This window comes from Taurulus bubalis (assembly GCF_910589615.1).
Source record: "Taurulus bubalis genome assembly, chromosome: 1".
NCBI lineage: Eukaryota > Metazoa > Chordata > Actinopteri > Perciformes > Cottidae > Taurulus > Taurulus bubalis.
This window is the reverse complement of record NC_136589.1, coordinates 38,422,213-38,440,561: the sequence shown is the minus strand read 5'-3', so window position 1 is coordinate 38,440,561 and position 18,349 is coordinate 38,422,213. Positions and strand designations below refer to the sequence as shown.

The 18,349-nt window shown below is 40.6% G+C and overlaps 3 protein-coding genes across 3 annotated transcripts; 1 reads left to right on the top strand and 2 right to left on the bottom strand.

Annotated features, from left to right (window-relative positions):
• Positions 1 to 14: 14 nt before the first annotated feature.
• On the bottom strand, positions 15 to 6,404 carry guk1a (guanylate kinase 1a). The gene is made up of 7 exons (XM_079224050.1): positions 6,295 to 6,404; positions 3,295 to 3,408; positions 2,674 to 2,715; positions 2,357 to 2,592; positions 2,127 to 2,211; positions 1,962 to 2,047; positions 15 to 1,272 (listed from the first exon to the last, which is right to left on the bottom strand). Exons 1-7 carry the CDS (start codon positions 6,326 to 6,328, stop codon positions 1,234 to 1,236), a joined length of 636 nt encoding a protein of 211 aa, XP_079080176.1. The 5' UTR covers positions 6,329 to 6,404; the 3' UTR covers positions 15 to 1,233.
• A 561-nt stretch (positions 6,405 to 6,965) lies between these two features.
• On the top strand, positions 6,966 to 10,938 carry cUnh1orf35 (chromosome Un C1orf35 homolog). The gene is made up of 8 exons (XM_079224039.1): positions 6,966 to 7,098; positions 8,039 to 8,186; positions 8,289 to 8,334; positions 8,419 to 8,501; positions 8,863 to 8,935; positions 9,148 to 9,230; positions 9,396 to 9,515; positions 10,222 to 10,938. Exons 1-8 carry the CDS (start codon positions 7,002 to 7,004, stop codon positions 10,475 to 10,477), a joined length of 906 nt encoding a protein of 301 aa, XP_079080165.1. The 5' UTR covers positions 6,966 to 7,001; the 3' UTR covers positions 10,478 to 10,938.
• Positions 10,939 to 12,642: 1,704 nt separating this feature from the next.
• arf1 (ADP-ribosylation factor 1) lies at positions 12,643 to 14,957 on the bottom strand. Its single transcript, XM_079218807.1, has 4 exons — positions 14,777 to 14,957; positions 14,543 to 14,653; positions 14,272 to 14,396; positions 12,643 to 14,173 (listed from the first exon to the last, which is right to left on the bottom strand). Exons 1-4 carry the CDS (start codon positions 14,922 to 14,924, stop codon positions 14,015 to 14,017), a joined length of 543 nt encoding a protein of 180 aa, XP_079074933.1. The 5' UTR covers positions 14,925 to 14,957; the 3' UTR covers positions 12,643 to 14,014.
• Between the last annotated feature and the right edge of the window lie 3,392 nt (positions 14,958 to 18,349).

The window sequence follows — 18,349 nt, the reverse complement described above, 5'->3', positions numbered from 1 at the left end:
ATGTAGTGAAACGCTTGACCTCCAATTCCTTTAATTGCACCATAACATACATACACAATAACACAATCTATAAATAACAGCCAAATAACAAAGAGTTGAAGAGGGTGAGTATGTATGATGGAGAGCAGGATTGTGAGTCTATTGCTGACTGCGTTACAATCAATGTTAATAGTGTAGTAAGTTAAAATAGCAATGAGGTCTTAAATAAATGAAACGGGTCTTAGAAAGTTAGTCAATTTAACTTCAGGATTCCTGTGTATACCTCTAGTAAAAGACATTCTCTCAGCATACAAGTTAAAAAGAGATCTGTGTGCTTAACTCTAAGCGATAAAAAGAGAGAAAATTGCAAAACCCCTTCTTTAGTAAGGAATCAAAACAGTCCACTGAATTACTACTGAACAGGGAAAGCTGCAAAATGATAGTTACACAATATAAAAGTTTTACAAAATGTAAAAAAAAAAAAAAAACACCCTCCAAAAAAAAAAGACAATTTATGATCTATTGTTTCTTCATTTTAAGCCACATTTCCTATCTCTATTATGGGATTTAATCTCACGGTTATCCAGCCAAACATCCTGATAATGAACTTCTGTCGAAATTTACACAAAACCCGTCAAAGAAAAGCTTTTACCAGCACTGGAATGACTTGCATGTGCCCCGTGAACATAAACGGCCACCATGTTGTAACGCTGAAGTTTAGGCCGGTTAACCTCCTGAACTAAATGTGTGCAGCGGTCCGTCTGTACATCCATCAATCAACACAACACAAGAGCAGCGTAACGCTCTGCCACTAACCAAGATATCTAGAAACCAGCTTTATCGACAACCTGGAAAGACATGAGTCGCGTTTGTCAGTTTGTGTTAGTTCAGGTTGGTGCAGTAAACCCAGTAAACCCAGTAAACCCAGTCCAACAGTCCAGCATGACATACCAGTCACATATTAAGTAAACATTATTGGAGTACCTTCTCTTCATACAAGGGAAAACAACAACATGGAAAATGGAGTAAAATAAAAAGAAAAAAAGGATTTATTGATATCTTTTGTTAATAACTACCTCTAAAGAAAATATAAAACCTATGTATTTGTGAATCCGCTACGGTATGTTTGTCGGAGTTTCACAAACCACCACCTGAGGGAATGTTCACGACTGGAATGGAGGTCTGTGGGGTTGATTTGTTGTGTGTGAGGAGTGGATTGGCGGGACTAAAAAGGTGTCTGGATGCTGCCGTCTCCTACGAAGACATGTTGACTTTCTTGACCTTATTGATTTCCTAGAGGAAAGGGAGAGAGAAAAAATATATTTTTAATAATGCAACCCATACAGGTAGGTGCCTTTCGGAAAAACAAAAAGGGCAAAAGTGTAAGGAAAGGATTAAACTTCGCGTTCATCTGCTCTATTCGGTCTCGCCTCTAATTTCTTCGTTCATCGTTGTGGATTTGTCTGTATTTCGTGAACAGCTTAAAAAGAAAGAAAAAAAAAAGGCTATGGCTGCACCCGAATGCCATCTGACGTCTAACCCTAACCACTTTTCCTTAACCTCTGTGGAAAACGTCACGCGGTCAAGGAAAGATGGGAAGGAGAATTCATGAGGAGTTAGGAAAAGATAACCGCGGACCGGGGTGTTCAGCAAATCCAACTCCACTCTCACTAAGCGACGTAGTTATGACACTACAATGTTCCAAAGATGGACTACAAAAAAGCGCATCTTAAATACTTTGTCCGTCTTCTTACAGTGTTGCGTCATGCAGACGATTTAAACTTTTCCCATTTGTAAGAGACAGATTGTGTTTTTCTTCTTTAAAAAGTCAGTCTCCCTTAAACTGAATTGTATCAACCAAAAAACATATTCAATCAGTGTGCAAAAGGAACCAAACAAGTATTTGTTGCTCAAGTCGGTGGCCTAAAGCAGAGTTTTAATGTGTGTTGATCATCTAATGTAAAAGGACAATAGACACCCACCTCAAGAAGAGCCTGCTTTAACCTCCCATAGGCGTCCTCCAAATTATCATTGACAATAAGGACATCAAAAAGGCCAGGTTCTTTACCTAGAAGGACATAGAATTATGGTTAGACTCGTATTTGTACTTTATGAAATTTCATGTTTGCGAACAAACAAATACTTACCCAACTCCATGTCCACCTGAGCTGCTTTCAAACGCTTCTGGAGGCTCTCCTCCGACTCGGTTTTTCTGTCTCTCAGACGTTTTTCCTGAAACGAAAAACATTCATCCAAAACCTGCATGACAAAATAAACTGTGGCCCACAGCAAACAGAAAGTCACGCCCGGGAACGCCTCTCCAGCCAGACAACAGAGACGCATCGGTTCAACGAAGGGCATTTCCTTCTGTGCTCACCAGGACGGCCATGGACGGCGGCTGGATGGAGACGTAGAGCGGCTGGAGGTCGGTCCCTTTGATGTTCCTCACACCCTGCATGTCAATGTCCAGTATACAGATGAGGTTCTTGGCCTGGACGTCTTGCACGGCAGCTTTACTCGTCCCGTAAAGGTTCCCCGAAAACTCTGCGCTCTCTATGAAGTCGCCGCCTTCAATCGCTGCCTGCATCACCTCCCGTGTGACGTAGTGGTAATCTGGAAACCCCCAAAAAAGAGAGACTCAAAAACTGTGATTTTCTGCTACGGTGGTCATGAAGGAGGAGGAACGAGTTGTACCTTTGCCGTTTTCTTCTCCGGGCCGAGGCTTTCTGGTCGTATCTGAGGGTTGAGAAGACATTTATGTCATAGTCTGAGCTTTATTTCAGTCTGGAGATGAAACAATTGATCGATGAATCCATCAGGCGATCGACGGATAACACGACTGGGCTGCAACCAAGCGTATTTTCACTGTTGATTCATCTGCATTTCTTTTTTATTAATCTTTTAATCATTTGGTGCATTAAATGTGGGAAAATAGTGGAAAAAATGTAAATATAAAATCAAGAAAATAATCAGCAGAACAGTTGCACCCTCATTAACAGCTGCTTTAGTTGTATGCATGACATTAAATATGACTGAATACATCATCTACGCCTCATGGAAAACTTCAATGACTTACAGATTGGCGATACTGATCAATGAGAAGCCGTGTGGTTGGTGAGAAAGGGAATGTGCTTTAGCATAGAGCCAGAAAGCTTTAAATAAGCAACCTTTTAAATTACAAGACATCCAGTCTGTGGCATTTGGGTATTTTCGGAGTGTTAATCCAAAGTCTTTGTCTCACTCTTTGTATCATTTTGGAAAAGAAGGTCCTCCCAAAGGACGAATAAAAAACTGTATCCAGAGGGGTATACTTACGGGAAACACTGAAGCCGAAGACGCTGTCGTATTCCTTCATGAGCTTCTTCAACAGTGTGCTCTTCCCCGCTCCGGACGGGCCGCTAAACACCACAGGCCTGGGTCCAGCCATAGCTTTAAAAGGGGAGAGGAGAGGAGAGTTCAGTAAAGGAAACAAGTGGGTGAGGCTGGAGCGGTGACACGCATCCACCGGAAATATATAGCATGAGTCACCACAGGACCGAAAAATCCGGTTTGGATTTTACGCCAAAGGAAACTAAATGATGAGACCAAAACATCCCCACAAGGGCAAGAGCAAAGGCAATCAACGGGTTGGAAGCCGCAAGTTCCCCATGGTGCAGGTGCTCACTAATTGGAGAGCCCTTCTCGGCTGGTAGTGACAGGGAGGGGGGAAGGGGGGGGGAAACAGAAGAGGTTAAGACTCACAAGAGGATAAGAGGAAGAACTACTTTTTTTAATTAGATACATGGGTTCATTTTTCGATTAAACAGCCACAACTTTAAAGTTTAAACTCCCTTTAGCCAAATTATGCAGCAATCCAATCACTAACAAACCTGTAAATCTAGTTATTGTAGTACACGTCTTTGCAAAACAGGTACTTCAACATCTTACCGTTTCTATGTTGCAATAAAGACATGAGTCGCGTTTGTCGGTTTGTGTTAGTTCAGGTTAGTGGTTGAGTAGCTTACGTTCGGGGGTAACCTACTCAAGTAAAGAATAAAGTGAGGCCGGCAGTTTCCCACCTTACCTTTCATCAACAGAGCTCGAACAGACGGTGAAGTCAAGTGAACACGGAGGGTGACAAGTCGATTGTGTGCGAGGGTGGGAGGGAGGAGAGAAAGAGAAAGAGAATGGGCGGGGCCGAGTGAACAACCTCGTAGAATTCATCATTTATATATGGTCAGTAGATTTATCCAGTAAGATCTGATATTATAGTAAAGACCTGTAGGTGTGTTTTATTGATATACTCCAAAGGCTGAGACAACCCTCCATTTCTTATCAGTAATGTATGTGTTTGTTGAAGGCCGTCTGACAGATGGGAGCATCTTCCCAACAGATATTAGCAACAGGAAGCCAGCTCGAGCTGCTAAAAGAACTACAGTGAAAAACTAAACTCAATCATTATGTTTCTTTTTGTTATAGGCATATTACTTACTCACACAGGGTGGCAATTAGTCAGAAAATGAGGAATTCCGTATGACACATTCGCCTAATAAATCTTTAAAAGCAAAAAACTAAAGTCTCCGAAATCTTTTTATAGCCAAAGATCCCAGCATATGGGGCTTCTCGTCTCCAAGCAAACCAGATGGAGCCGGGTTGCGAATGACAGAGAGCCATTGTCCGATGCCTCTTGAATGCCTCCTGTAAGAGGCAACACGGCTAATTAAAGATGCAGGAGGTCCTATCCTATAGAGTCCTGTCCTGAAGTGGGTATCAACCTCAACGAAAACAACAACCCTCCACCACCACCACGGGATCTTCCAATTGTAATCCATGCAGCTAGGACTGCGACATAAACTCCAACACCAACAAGAAACAACCTTTTGTACTCGACATGACAGGAAATGAAGAACTGCAAGTTGTCAACCCTCCACAATGACACTTATTGGAAGCTGCACTTTAACCATGTGCACTAAATCCCATGTGATTGATATTTGCCTTAAACTCAATTTAAATCACGTGAAATCCATCCGGTCTCAGTGGTCTGATGGAGTCTTCATGGTGCTGAAACAATAACTCGATCAACAAATTTATCAGCAACTACTTTACAAGCAAAGAAATGCTCACATTTCATGTTTCCACAATCTCACATTGACTGCGCGTATTTTTCTTTAATGTATTGAATATCTTTGGTATGCATTGTTGGTTGGACAAAATGAGCTATTTTAATATGTCACCTCAGGTTTTGGGGAATTGTGATGCTATTTTCCGCGGCACCGTACTGCCAAAAAACTATTTGCCCATTCATAGGAGAAAGAAATAAACAGTTGACAGACTCACTGGTGAGGAAAATAATGATTTGTTGCAGCCGTAGAAAGTACAATATACAGTATGTAACGTCAAACCAGCAGTTTTGTTAGTTCAATTTGCCAAGAAGCGTAAGTGGACACACGCTCAACCAGTTCAATGGTCCTTATTCAGTCTAGTGCTGTGGTCTCTTCCTTACATTTTTATTTTTTGTAATATTCTATTGTCTATCCAAATACAGCATACATGAACTGCCAAGTAGCACTTTGCTTGTTCTATTATTATAGAGTGAGTGTTATAAGAACTTGTGGATTTCATCCTGGTCCCTATATTCCACAAGTGTTGCCAGAATTTGAACTCTTCAGACGTCTCCTTCTCCAAATGTAGGTGAAGTTGTGCCAGAAACATCCACTTCATTTAGAAAATTGTGTCTACATTTTCTCACAGATAAAAACAACAACTCTCAGCCACTTTGTAAAGTGCAATTTGACTCACGCTATAAAAGCGGTAACATTTTCAGATTTGCATGGAAATGCAAACTAGAGCAGCATTTCCTGTAGAAAGTGTGTGCGGTTGATTTGTGCATAGATACGATGTGTGATGCTTCATACAATCACATGTAGCCAAAAATAATTGAGCTCAAAAGTATTGACAGGGTTCACTATGCAGGAGTGAATGGGGGCTTTAAAAACAGCTCAGCATTACGTTTTACAACATTATGGTGCATCACTCAGCATAATGAGCGAATGTACATTTGGATTTATAAATAAGTGGCATGTGTATTTGCACAAAAGCTGAGATACAAACAACATATATGTATGGGATTGTTTTAAAGTGATTAACACATTAGAACAGTCATCACTGATTGCTCCAGCGTTGCATCAGCTCAACTTAACAACCATCTTCTTCCTCTGCAACAATCTGACTCCTCTCACGCCAAAGGAAATTAAATGGCAGTACTGGCTCCAGTGATGATGGCAGACAATACAAACAAGATACAACAAGAGACAGAGGAGATATCGTCCCTCCTACCTGACAATAGCCTGGAAAAATATCTCGTGTACATCGGGAGTTACGTTAGTCCCAGATTTTAGGTCCGTCTCCGGGTGATTTTCTCCCTCTTCTGTACTATGTCATACAGTCTATGGTCTTGGCTTGTGAGAGCCATTAAAGAAAATTGCGTTGCCTACGTCATCACTAAGGGTCAAAACATCGACACGTTGCGTTTGCGGGAATCGGGAATCCTCAGGATAAAACATAACTGTGGAGTGGTATTATCATTAGGTTAGCCTAAAAAGCATATGCGATACAAAAGCAGCTAATAAAGCTATATATAATTCATTGGTTACTGCAGTTTCCACGTTAAGGTTAAGACAATGCGCATTATTGTGACTGTAGATATGAATTAGGCCGTGATTTTAACGTTAGCTATACTAATATAACTTAGGTTCACTTGAGCGCGGTTTTATCCAACTATTCCCCTCGCGCTCTGCACATATTTCTGAGAAATAACTGGCTGAATTAATTCACGCTTTCAAGGGTGTTTAAGTAAACACTGACGCAAATAAACACGTTGTTCCGAGCAACAAAAGGGAAGTCAATTTACCACGAAAGTACCCGGATGAGTGGAAAGCCGAGGGCCGATCGCACCCAGCTCGCTCGTGCGCCAACGTGTACTAAAGTCAGCTGGTTGAGCTAACGGCGCGCCGCGTCTCCTCTTAAAGTCTCCAAAAGTAAACATGTTTGGTTCCTCGAGGTCTGGAGGGGTCCGAGGAGGCCAGGACCAGTTCAACTGGGACGACGTGAAACTTGATAAACACAGAGAAAACTATCTTGGTAAGGTTTTAATCAATTAAGTTGGCAGCCAAGTTCGCTAACCAGATAGCTAGTTAGCTAACTAGCTACACTTGCTAATCGGTGTTTGCTAACTTGGAGTATCATGAGCAGATGTTTTTTTTAATCACAGTTTAAACTACACGCCGTGGCTTTCGGTAATCCACGTGCTGCTTACCGTACCTTTCGTTGTGACGTCCCTCATTACACGGTGTCTGGCTGCTCGGTGTTAGTCCCGTTTCCCACTCTACGGACGGCAGGTCCTAGTTGTCATCGCTCCCCTAATCTGAGCACACAGACACGTAGCCTCTGTGCTATCTGACCCCACACTGCTGGCAACATGTCAGCAAACCAAACAAGACCTACGTAGCGCTAGCACGCGCCACAGCTGTTACAATAAATAGACGAAGTAGACTCAATTTGTTGAGAAAATGGCATTAATTTTGGCACATAGAGTCGCGTAAACACACGATATGGGTACATTTGAAGAGGCGTATCACAGATGATGCTGTCTCATCGACAGCATATCTTTTTTTAAATGATGGTGAGATCATCAGATGATTCTGTGGAGAGGATGCAACCCAAAATGTGTATTCTCCTAAGTGACTTGTTGTCAAAGTTCTTCATTCATGTGTTCCATCATAGGGAAGAATCTGTTAATTCGTGCTGTTTCACTGAGTTTGGATGGTCAAGTCACTACCTACAAACAACCATCATCATTATAAAGCTGCAATGATCAGTTATCTATTCTATTTTTAAATGTTTTTGCACAGTTTTTATTGTTTATTGTTGTGCACCTTTTCACCAAATAAAATTCCTTGTATGTGTAATGTATTTAAACAATTATTATTTCTGATTGCAGACTGTTTTGACAATCAATTGAACATTCAAGCTGTACATTACAGTAGAATTAACTTTCTCAACTCTTCCGTCTTGTGACCAGGGAACTCTTTAATGGCACCAGTCGGTCGATGGCAAAAAGGCAAGGATCTGTCGTGGTACTCGAGAGATAAAAAAGGCGAACCTTTGACCAAAGAGGATGAACTTGCTGCTGTCAAAGCTGCAGAGCACGAGGCCCTGATGGCGGCCCTGTACGTATACCTTCCGAGAAGATAAATGGTTGACGAATGCTAACGTGGGTCAACAAACACGATCAATTGATTTTTTTTTTTTCTTCTCCATTCTCTATTTAGAGGGCACAGGAATGTAAAAAGGAAACCAACTGGCCTGACCAAAGAGGTATGCCACTGTGTTTGCTACTTCTTTCACTGAAAATCTTTAATTTGCCTCAATACAAAATTCCAATGTTCCAATTGAAACCAGGACCTTGCAGATGTTTACCGGAGGGAAGAGGTGGATGGTGAAGAGAGAGATGTGGACCGTGTCTCAGGCTTGGGAAGCTCCAGGTACTTTTTTTTTTTTTTTTACATTTTTTAGAAAATTGTGAATTGGATTGTTGTTGAATCTCATCGTCACATGTAAACACATTATTTCAGAAATTGAAGCATTCGCCACTTTTGGGGGGGTTTCAGTCCATTAAAGGGCCGACTTGTTAATACTCGTACGGCCTTTCTATCCATCTTGAAAACAGTGTTTGTTTTCGGATAAATGGCCACATCGGTCCCTGCTTTCACCGTGTTCTATATTTGTCCTGTTGTTAAAACTTATTAAATTGCTCCTCTTGACGTCCAAGTGGCAGGAGAGCATTTCTCTTAATGCGCTCTGATTGTGAAGTGCTGGATTATAAATGAGTGTTTTCATCCACAGTGCAGGCTCAAGGAAAATGGTGCTCTCCCAAAAGGAAAAGGAGGCAGCTAAAATAGGCTTGCCTATTTTTACAGTAAGTTCCTCGACGAAATGTCACAGAACATTTTAGGATGACGACTCTGTAAAATTAAGATGTTTATTATGTAAGTGCAAAGCAGTTTTATGGACGAAAAACAGGCCTTTTTAAATATCGGTTGCGGGACTTACAGAGTTGAGCGTTTTTAGGAGTTTCTTTCATTGGATCTACAACTTGATGCAAAGGTTATGTAAATGCTTTCTTCACAGCACCACAAATCAGAAGGTTGTCCAGAAACCCGATCATCAAAGACATCTCAGAGTGTAGAAACGGTGGATATGGAACAACAACGGTGAGTGTGCTTTTTATATTAGATGAGACCTAAGATAACTAAATGAACACCTATATTACATTTTATACAGCGTTCTACTGGACAAAATGTCCAGCCTGTTTTCCATGTTCAAGTCAATAATATTCATCTTTGCAACTTTTTTTGTTTGTTTTCTTTACGCTGTAGGCACGAGGTCAAGAAGAAGAAGAAAGAGAAAAAGAGCAAAAAGGAGAAAAAGAAGAAGGAAAAGAAGAAGAAAAGGCAAAGGAGAGACTCGTCCTCTTCGGAGTCAGATAACGTAAAAAGGTTGGTTTATTACTCCATACAGAGCTGTTAGTCATTAACCATCCCCTAAGGGGGGTCAAAATACCAGAAATGCAAAAGTAGGGCTTAATAACATCATGTATTTAAAAGAACACCTCCAAAAAACTATATTTAATTATTACAGGCTATTATTTTGGCATTATTATTATTTATCCAAAGGTTGCATTAAATAGTGACATTGTGTTTTCTTTTGGCAAATTACATTGCATATTCATACATAAATCATTTACCAGCACTAGAGGGCACCAATGCACTGTCCTACACATCATCGCGTGTGTGTGTGTGTGTGTGTGTGTGTGTGTGTGTGTGTGTGTGTGTGTGTGTGTGTGTGTGTGTGTGTGTGTGTGTGTGTGTGTGTGTGTGTGTGTGTGTGCGCGCGCGCATACATGCAATTTGACTCCGGTTACACATTGCTCTCGTCGTACATATGATATACTTGAAGCATTACCTTTTTTAAATTTAGAGCGCATGTTCATGAATAAATATGCTGGTGAGAGAGAGGAGCCAAAATATAACATCAGCACATGATGGTAGTGTACAGAATGAATGATGCATTAATGATCTGTCCAAACAATAGCCAGTAGATTAACTCACAGCTGTCATGAGGTGTTTTCTGTGGTTGTCACTAAGCAGCTACCCGAGCCACCGCAGCCCAGTCATTGATTGTTTGTTTCCTTTTGCTCTATAGGCAGAGAAAGGACCACCATCATCATAATCCATCATACCACAGTCAGAGTGGAGCCAGACCCTATGACAGCCATTCAAGGGGGGGAGCAAAGGCCGAGCGACAGTCCCACCACCCCGACCCCCACCATCGGCCGCAGCGGCATGACACAGACTCCTCGGATGGGGGGTCTCCTGTCCCCCGTAACCCTGTCAGCCACAAGACGGCCCCTGCTGGTGGCACACAAAGCCACAGGCGGCGCCACGACACAGACGACTGATGCCCCCCACCCCTCAATTCCAAGACTCCCAATACGGACAGAACGCTCTAGGGCGGCTTGACTGGCCCCCGAAGACCCCATTTTACCCCGAACAGCCAAAAGGGACTGTAGATGGAGAAAGGTCGCTGTGTCTGACTCGCAGGCTTTGGCCTTCATGTTCCTTCATCCAATAAGTTGGTCAATTGGTCACGGGACACTGATGTCTTTTGTGTTATTTTGGGTTGTTTGACAGAGTATGCTTTTTTTCCCTCTTTTTTTTTTTTAATACATTTTGTGATTTCAAATATTTCCTGATAGTCATAGGTTTTTGATTAGTTTTTTTGTCAAATACACTGCAAGATGAGATATTTTGCAAATCAAACAATTATCTTGTATTACAATGTCTGGCCCTGGGAACTATTTCTGTTTTGCAAAACTTAGAGAATTAACTTGCGGAATAAATATATATCCCGTCTTTTCTTGTGTGCTATAAGATTTTTCCTATTTAAATTACTTTCCTGACTCCATGTTTATGATAACTTAAGTAAAAGAGCTATAAAAAAAAAGCGGATATAGATTGAGTTGTCTTTCTTTTACATACAAACGTTTCTATTTCAAAAATTATCGCACATTTGGCAGCTTTTCTGTAAAAGCGGAAACTTCTGACGGTAGTGGAAAGTTGTCATCAGCACAGCAATGTTTACATAATTTATCAGTATGACAGAAATTATTTCTTCAAGATATAGTTCATTGCAGCTGCCTCTTGAAAGATTAAGCCTACGCTTGAAAAGAGCCGAGCTAATTAGTTTCTTTTTGGGCCTTGTACCTGTCCCGCAGCTCCCCTGTGCCTCTTGCACTACTCAGCAGCTGCAATTCTCTTTTCTCAATCACGCCAGCGCTCCTTAATCCCTCACTTTTTCTAGGTTCGGCTCCCTGACTTGTGCGATACCATTGGAATGCTCCCCACTGGTCATAATAGAGTGTAGTGTTTGCATTTGCCTTGAATTGGTCTGAAAGAGGGTATTCTGCTGGCTGGCACCTGGGGGGGTGCACTTAAAAAAAAAAAAGGAAAAAAAGAGCAAGGCATTCATAAAGAAGAGTGCAAAAACCCAGGCTGGTCCTTTTTATATGGCCGAGTACCGTTAGGCTGCCACACACAAACCAAGCTGACGGAGCAGCAGGAGAGGAGCCCACACAAAGCAGCCCTCTGAGGGACCCAAGACTCCGGCTCCCTCCCCTTCCACCACCATGCTTTCCTGCCATGTTTTATAGGCTTGGCTGCATTATCCATAGCAGCCTAATCAACCTGCAAGAATGCCGTCCTAGATTGCCGCCCCTACACAATGTGAAACAGGGCGTGCTCTCCGCATTACTGCTTCAACCCAAACATTGGGTTGCTTTACATCACCTCGAGGCATCGCATTTCTCTCTGGGTCAAAGGGTGACGGCCCCAACAGGCTGCCATGACTCTGTTTTTTGGGGGGGTTGTTACATTTTTAGTATCGTTTCCTCAAGGGTATTATTAGTATTATGTCTGGGATGCAACAAACGGTTGTTTTATTAATCACTTCCAAGGAAATGTCAGATAATTGTTTAAAGTTAGTGACAAAGCATTAATAATTTTGTCCGCAGAACAGACAGGAAAATGTAATTCCTATGAAATGATTTCACCGAAACAATTTTCAAAAATATTATGAAATGAATGAGGGTAGAATTCCACTTAGCATCCGGCTCACTAGAGAGCTTGCGCAGAACAATCGTTAGTGTTATTAGTATCACCTGTGTCATCCCCGGGACTATTTTTCGGACTATTTCTTTATTTTATTTCTTCTTACCAGTCACTCCCCTGCACACTTCATATTTAAACACTCATGCCACTTAACATACACTTACATTAACGTTATCCATTTGTCTGAGCACTTTAACTTATACTTAATTTAATACCCATTGCACTGTTGATTGTGGTTTGTCTCGTCTAACGTCTCATGTCTAATGTATGCACCTTCAGCCTAGAAAAAAAATCCTCGTGTGTGTAAACATTCCTGGCAAATAAACGGTTTCTAAATCTGATTCTGATCACCTGTGCTAAGTCGAGATGTCTGAAGAGCATTTTATTAGAAGCAAAAATGCAAATGTTCCATGTAAAATTGCAAAATGCTACAAAGTATAGACATAATTACACACCATAACATTCAGCAGTTTTATTGCATAGAGTGTAAAAATGGAAATCAGTTGCAGAAAAAAAAAAAATTATCCAGTCACTTTAATTACAGTGCTTTTTCCTCACAAAACAAAGATATTTACATAAAAAACACACACACACACTTAAGTAAGAGATTAACATAGTTCTCACAATTTTAGTCAGTTATAAATCAAAACTGTTTGATGCACCATCAAGACATGTACAGAGCAATAAAGCAACACCCACACCTTTTCAAAAAGCTTAAAAACAAAAAGGCCACACGTGTCTCTGATGAGAACGCGCATGTTTGGCTTCTCATTTACCCCAAACGCCATGTGCTGCAAAGGAACAAATACCGGCACGACGTTAACCATGTAGCTGAGACTGATTTCGTATCGCCACCAAAACGGCATTTCTCAGACTTAGATAACTAAATATAAAGAAAAAATTGAATTGTGAGAGCCTTAAGTGAAGACAGAAGGGCCATTGTAGTGTGCAACTTCTTTAGTTACAATTACCGAACACAGTACACAGAAGTTACAGGATAGGGCTGTTGAAATAATGGTTCCTGTGCAGCCTAATGATGTAAACACTCAGTGAATATGCATGACCCTAAAGACCAACAGACCATATGATGCGGTTTTGCTAACAAGTATATTGCAAAGGCAGCACATGATAAACCTGAGACTCAAAAATACAAAAACTCAACGCCGTCTCAACATACTGCCTTTCAAACAACCAGGAAGCAGGTAGACGTGAGATTGTTGCAGCATTTCTCCATTCGACTTACTGTATAACAAAGGCTGGTAAGTGTTCACAGACACGAGTTTTCAACTTGGAAAAAAGGAGAGCCAGTACAAAGAGGCCTGTGTTTACTGAATGGTAATTTGGGGGGGCCTGGTACATGCAGTCACTTGTTAAAGTAACCACAGTGGATGCAAGTAGTGCTTCAGTGTTTAAGTCAGTTTTTTATTATTAAAAGCCCCTCACCCACTACAGTACATGTGACCAGATAATAAGTCATCAGATTGCATTGAGGTCCTGTGCTATCGTGCTGGTAAATTCTTATTCCTCACCTCCCTTTTCTTATTCAATGCACACATGGCTGCCCCTCAGCCCGAAAGAGAAATAACCACAACAGGATTTGTAGAGTGCAATAAGCTGCCCCATTATCAAATATATTTACAGTTACATAAAATAATAAAACCTGACAGCTTTCCAAGAATGGATCATCCCCACCACTGGCCTGTATGTTTATGACAATAACTGCTGAGGTAAGGGCAACTTCCACTACTTCTTTTTTGGAGAGGATAACTCGGTTTTGCAAAACTTTAAGAGTAAAGAACATGGTCTGAGATTGAGTGGATAGACGATTATTAATGTTTTTTGAGCTGATTAGACAACCAATCCAGTCCTTCGTACAGGCCGTCCCCAGTGGTGGCACAGGTCGCCTGGATGTACCAATTTCTCTGGCGTAGGCTGTGAAGACCCAACTTGTCTGTGAGTTCTGCTGCATTCATAGCATTTGGGAGGTCCTAGGAACAATAAAACAAAACAGTAAAGCCAACATGAGCACAACAGGAAAGACTTGCAGAAAACTAGTTATGATATACAATTCACTAGCATGACTTACTTGTTTGTTGGCAAACACTAATAGCACGGCATCACGCAACTCATCCTCTGACAACATTCTTGCGAGCTCTTCGCGAGCCTCCTTACATCGCTCTCTGTCGTTGCTGTCCACAACAAATATGAGACCTAGAACAAGAGCAAACGGGGACCAAGTGACTAAGTGTGTGACGTGTCCAGTGTCTTTTAAATGCAATGCAAATTTAGTGAATATAATAAAACCCCTAACAAAGTGACAGATGCAAGTACAACAAATGTCAAAAAGTAATACGTACCCTGTGTATTCTGGAAGTAATGACGCCAAAGCGGTCGAATTTTGTCTTGACCACCAACATCCCATACTGTGAAACTGATGTTCCTGTATTCCACAGTCTCTACATTGAAACCTGAAGAAGATAAAAAGAAAAGTTGACATTTAGAATAAACTTGAAGTTTTCATTTAACAGTAAAAAGTAGTAAGTATTAACAACAAAACATATGACATCCTTATTTTACAATGTTTGAGTTACCTATTGTGGGAATGGTAGTCACAATCTCTCCAAGTTTCAGTTTGTACAGAATAGTTGTCTTTCCAGCTGCATCCAACCCCACCATAAGGATCCTCATCTCCTTCTTCCCAAACAAATTAGCAAAGAGTTGTGAAAACACATTCCCCATGGCGACTGGTGATGGAGACCTACTTTAGCTGAAAAAAAAAAAAAAATCTAAAGAGAAAACAGATAAATTAAGTATGAGCGTATGGCTAATAATCAATCATAATTTGAAGTAAGGCATACAGTATTTGTCAATTAATCAATTGGGCATTGGTTTAAAACAATCTGCAATAACCTAGTTCCAGCTTCTCAAACGCAAGAAGTCACTGCCTAAATGTATCTAGTGCGTTATTACTTGTGCAGCTGCTGCAGGATATTCAAACTTCAGTATTTCCACATGATTGCACCAATAAAGCATTTTGCAATATTTTAACGATTACGTGTTTAAGTAACTGGTGTTAAATGGCTGCTTATATGTGTTGGAAACCAGTAAAATGTGGTCGTATGGCCTCCACGGACAGGGAGGCACACGTTTACCCAAAACAAACTTTAATATTTTAAAAAGGAAGGGCAACTTGCTCATTTCCTGTTTCAACACATGAACAACAATCAACGTTTCAAATGTGAGGGGACACATTTCCTCAAATAGACTCCAATCTCGTTTACTCGTTGTAATGAAAAACTACAAGCACGCACGCACACGCACACACGCACACACACACACACACACACACACACCTATGGGTTATCTTCCTATTTGCAGCAGCTTTCGCAACTACGTCAGTTAACTGGGTCGCCTAAGAAAACTGAAACACCGGAAATGAAACATCTCCTCGTTAGTTTTCTATATTTGTGTACAAAACAACGCGTCCCGACTACACGAATCGGGGTACTTGAATCTTGGGCACAATTTCAGACGGATCGCAAAAATGCATTTGCTTGAGGCTAATCAGGGAGCAAAGAGGTCACAGACAGGACTGAAGCAACGTTACACGTGTTGGACGAACTTACATGTCAAGACCTCGACAATTATGTCAATTTACGACCCACGGCGGCTCACGGGAGGATTTTGACATGTATCTTGCCATTGTGCGATGCAAAAGCTGTCCGACTAACCTACGTAAACAAACCACGCTAGCTTGTTACGCTACGATGCTAACACTAATCCGACCAGTTACTATCGTCGACAACTTTATTAAAAAAAACTACTTACCGAACATGCAACTATAGTTATTTAACTTGTCCGTGTCAACTTAATACAGAAGGTATGCGGAAACAGGCTACAAAGTGACGTGATAACCGGGTATATTCAGATAAATTAGCTAGCATTCGCGGTGAAGTTAGCTCTCAGAAGCTAGTCACAGTTTCTTCTCTTTACATCGTGAACATCGTCATCGCGGTCACGGAGACGATTTCTCTTAAAGAGGTACGGCTTTGTATCCGGTTACATTTCACAAAAATGTAAATTGGGTTCATAAAAGATTCTCTGACCCACTTACTTACACAGGTGATGTTTGCTTCCTTCTTAAAGGCGTTTCCTTCCTCCGGAAAATGGCGACAATTTGACACGTCAGAGATTCCGGTCCAACAAAACTTCCGTCAAAGTGGAAGATGTCGCCCCCTGTGGTCGGGGGGAGAACTATTTATTGGGTAATACATGCCATATATACATATACTCATATATGGCATGTATTAACTCTGTATAATCACTAAGTGGCTTTTGTGCTGTTGTGCAATAAACAACGTTGCATTTGTAAGCATTTATTTACACTATCTTCATACATATTTATATGTATTTGTCAACAATTATAACTGATTAATAACACAGTACAATAACTTGGCTGTAATCCTATAATGATATGTGATTACACACATCAACAAATCCTTACAGTGTATTATAACACATTTATTGTTTATACACATCATTCACAGACATATTTAAAACTGTTTTCTAAACTCAAGATGGCATCTTGAGCTTAAAAGTTCATACTTGATCTGAGGAATAATGGTTTGATAAAAAATATGATCATTTTACTCTCAGTCCAACTAGTAGACTTTTTTTCCCAGAGCTAACAGGGTGCGTTGTAGTTATTTTATGTACAATATGGTAAGTTATAGTGTGTCATAAGCAATGTATTTATATATCTGTATACAGCTTATCAATTTTAAATTGGGGGTAATATTATTGAACCTATTCTCATTTAAATGATCAACAATATATGATTTAACCACCAATATTGTAAATGAGCAATAACATTAACTGACTGGCATCTCCTCAGCCATATACCAATTAATTCAGGAAGTTTGGACATTTTATGTTTATTTTTTAAACTTTCTGACTCATAAACATATATTCACTGAATAGTCTATCGTACAATATGATTTATTTTACAACCCAAGGTAATTTGCAACACTCGACCTAAGATGGGCGACATTGTGAAAAAGAATATATAAATGTGTTCCACATGCAAACAAATTAATTCAAATTTCAATAAATATATCATGGAGAGCGGTTGCATACAATTAAAAAACTTCTTATATGTGGTTTGTGCAGAATTAAATAGATGACATGTATCTGAGGTCATAAGAGGAGTTTCTGACTTGAAACAGCATATACTATTGTGTCTAGACTCAAGATAATGTTAATAGAGAGGACATTTCTTATTGCCAATGGAGCATCCTGATGATGACCTCCGGTCTGTTATATTGGACTATTTAAATTAATTAAAATCTATAGAGGTATTTGTTTTCAAACTATGCTACTTCCACTTCCTTTTGATCCTCAACCAGGTCATTAAGGACAAGTCTATCCATGCTATTGTTGGGCCAGTTGAATTTTAACCAGGGTCAACTATGCCTGCTACCCCCAGCAGAGGGGGCAGCAGGAGGGTGGAAGGGCAGGACAGAGCCACAGGAGGGGAGAAGGGTCTATAGTTGGTGATGGACCACACAGGGAAGGCTCATAAAGTCTCACTCTGCAACCATAATTTGTGGTTTTGCACTGCCATCGCTTTCAGCATATTTTCACAGCAACTGCTGTCTGTTAAATGTGTGCGTGGAGGGTGTTTACTGAGAAGCATTGTTTATATTCTGAAACAAAATCTATTCAAAGTAACAAAAACACATGACAGACAGTTTATCAGTTCTATAAAAAGTTGCATTTACACACAACGTTTCTGACTACAAAGTCGTACTTTGTGAATGAAACATTTGCAAAAGTTTATGCAGTACTGACAAGTTTGGAAAGTCACATTTGCACAACAAAGAATGTTGCCATATTTGGTACCCCCGAGGAGGCTGTTAGAAGGACAAAGTAATGTTATCACCGTTGCCTCTAATTGCCCGTCATCAAATTTTCCACTTGTGAAAAAATTGCTCACCGTCCTCAAACACATCCTGGCTGCGGGAATTAACGTCATTACTGAAATTGGAAAAGATCAAACTGGCTGCCTGTCACTTTGACACAATGCAATCCATCCCACTGGACTTGAGTTGGAAGTATGACTGAAGGTAACTGTGGACTGTTGGCTGGGGGGGTGTATGCACGCA

What these genes read in the sequence shown, in the direction of transcription:
- cUnh1orf35 (XM_079224039.1), top strand. Translation starts at nt 7,002, where the DNA reads ATGTTTGGTTCCTCGAGGTCTGGAGGGGTCCGAGGAGGCCAGGACCAG. An exon ending in TAGGCTTGCCTATTTTTACA is followed by an intron (nt 8,936 to 9,147) that starts GTAAGTTCCTCG and finishes CTTTCTTCACAG; the next exon opens with CACCACAAATCAGAAGGTTG. An exon ending in GAGTCAGATAACGTAAAAAG is followed by an intron (nt 9,516 to 10,221) that starts GTTGGTTTATTA and finishes TTTGCTCTATAG; the next exon opens with GCAGAGAAAGGACCACCATC.
- arf1 (XM_079218807.1), bottom strand. Translation starts at nt 14,924, where the DNA reads ATGGGGAATGTGTTTTCACAACTCTTTGCTAATTTGTTTGGGAAGAAG. An exon ending in TTACTTCCAGAATACACAGG is followed by an intron (nt 14,397 to 14,542) that starts GTACGTATTACT and finishes CTCTTGTTCTAG; the next exon opens with GTCTCATATTTGTTGTGGAC. An exon ending in TAGTGTTTGCCAACAAACAA is followed by an intron (nt 14,174 to 14,271) that starts GTAAGTCATGCT and finishes TATTGTTCCTAG; the next exon opens with GACCTCCCAAATGCTATGAA.
- guk1a (XM_079224050.1), bottom strand. Translation starts at nt 6,328, where the DNA reads ATGTACACGAGATATTTTTCCAGGCTATTGTCAG. An exon ending in TTTTTCCAGGCTATTGTCAG is followed by an intron (nt 3,409 to 6,294) that starts GTAGGAGGGACG and finishes CCCCTTTTAAAG; the next exon opens with CTATGGCTGGACCCAGGCCT. An exon ending in CGCCGTCCATGGCCGTCCTG is followed by an intron (nt 2,212 to 2,356) that starts GTGAGCACAGAA and finishes TTTTCGTTTCAG; the next exon opens with GAAAAACGTCTGAGAGACAG.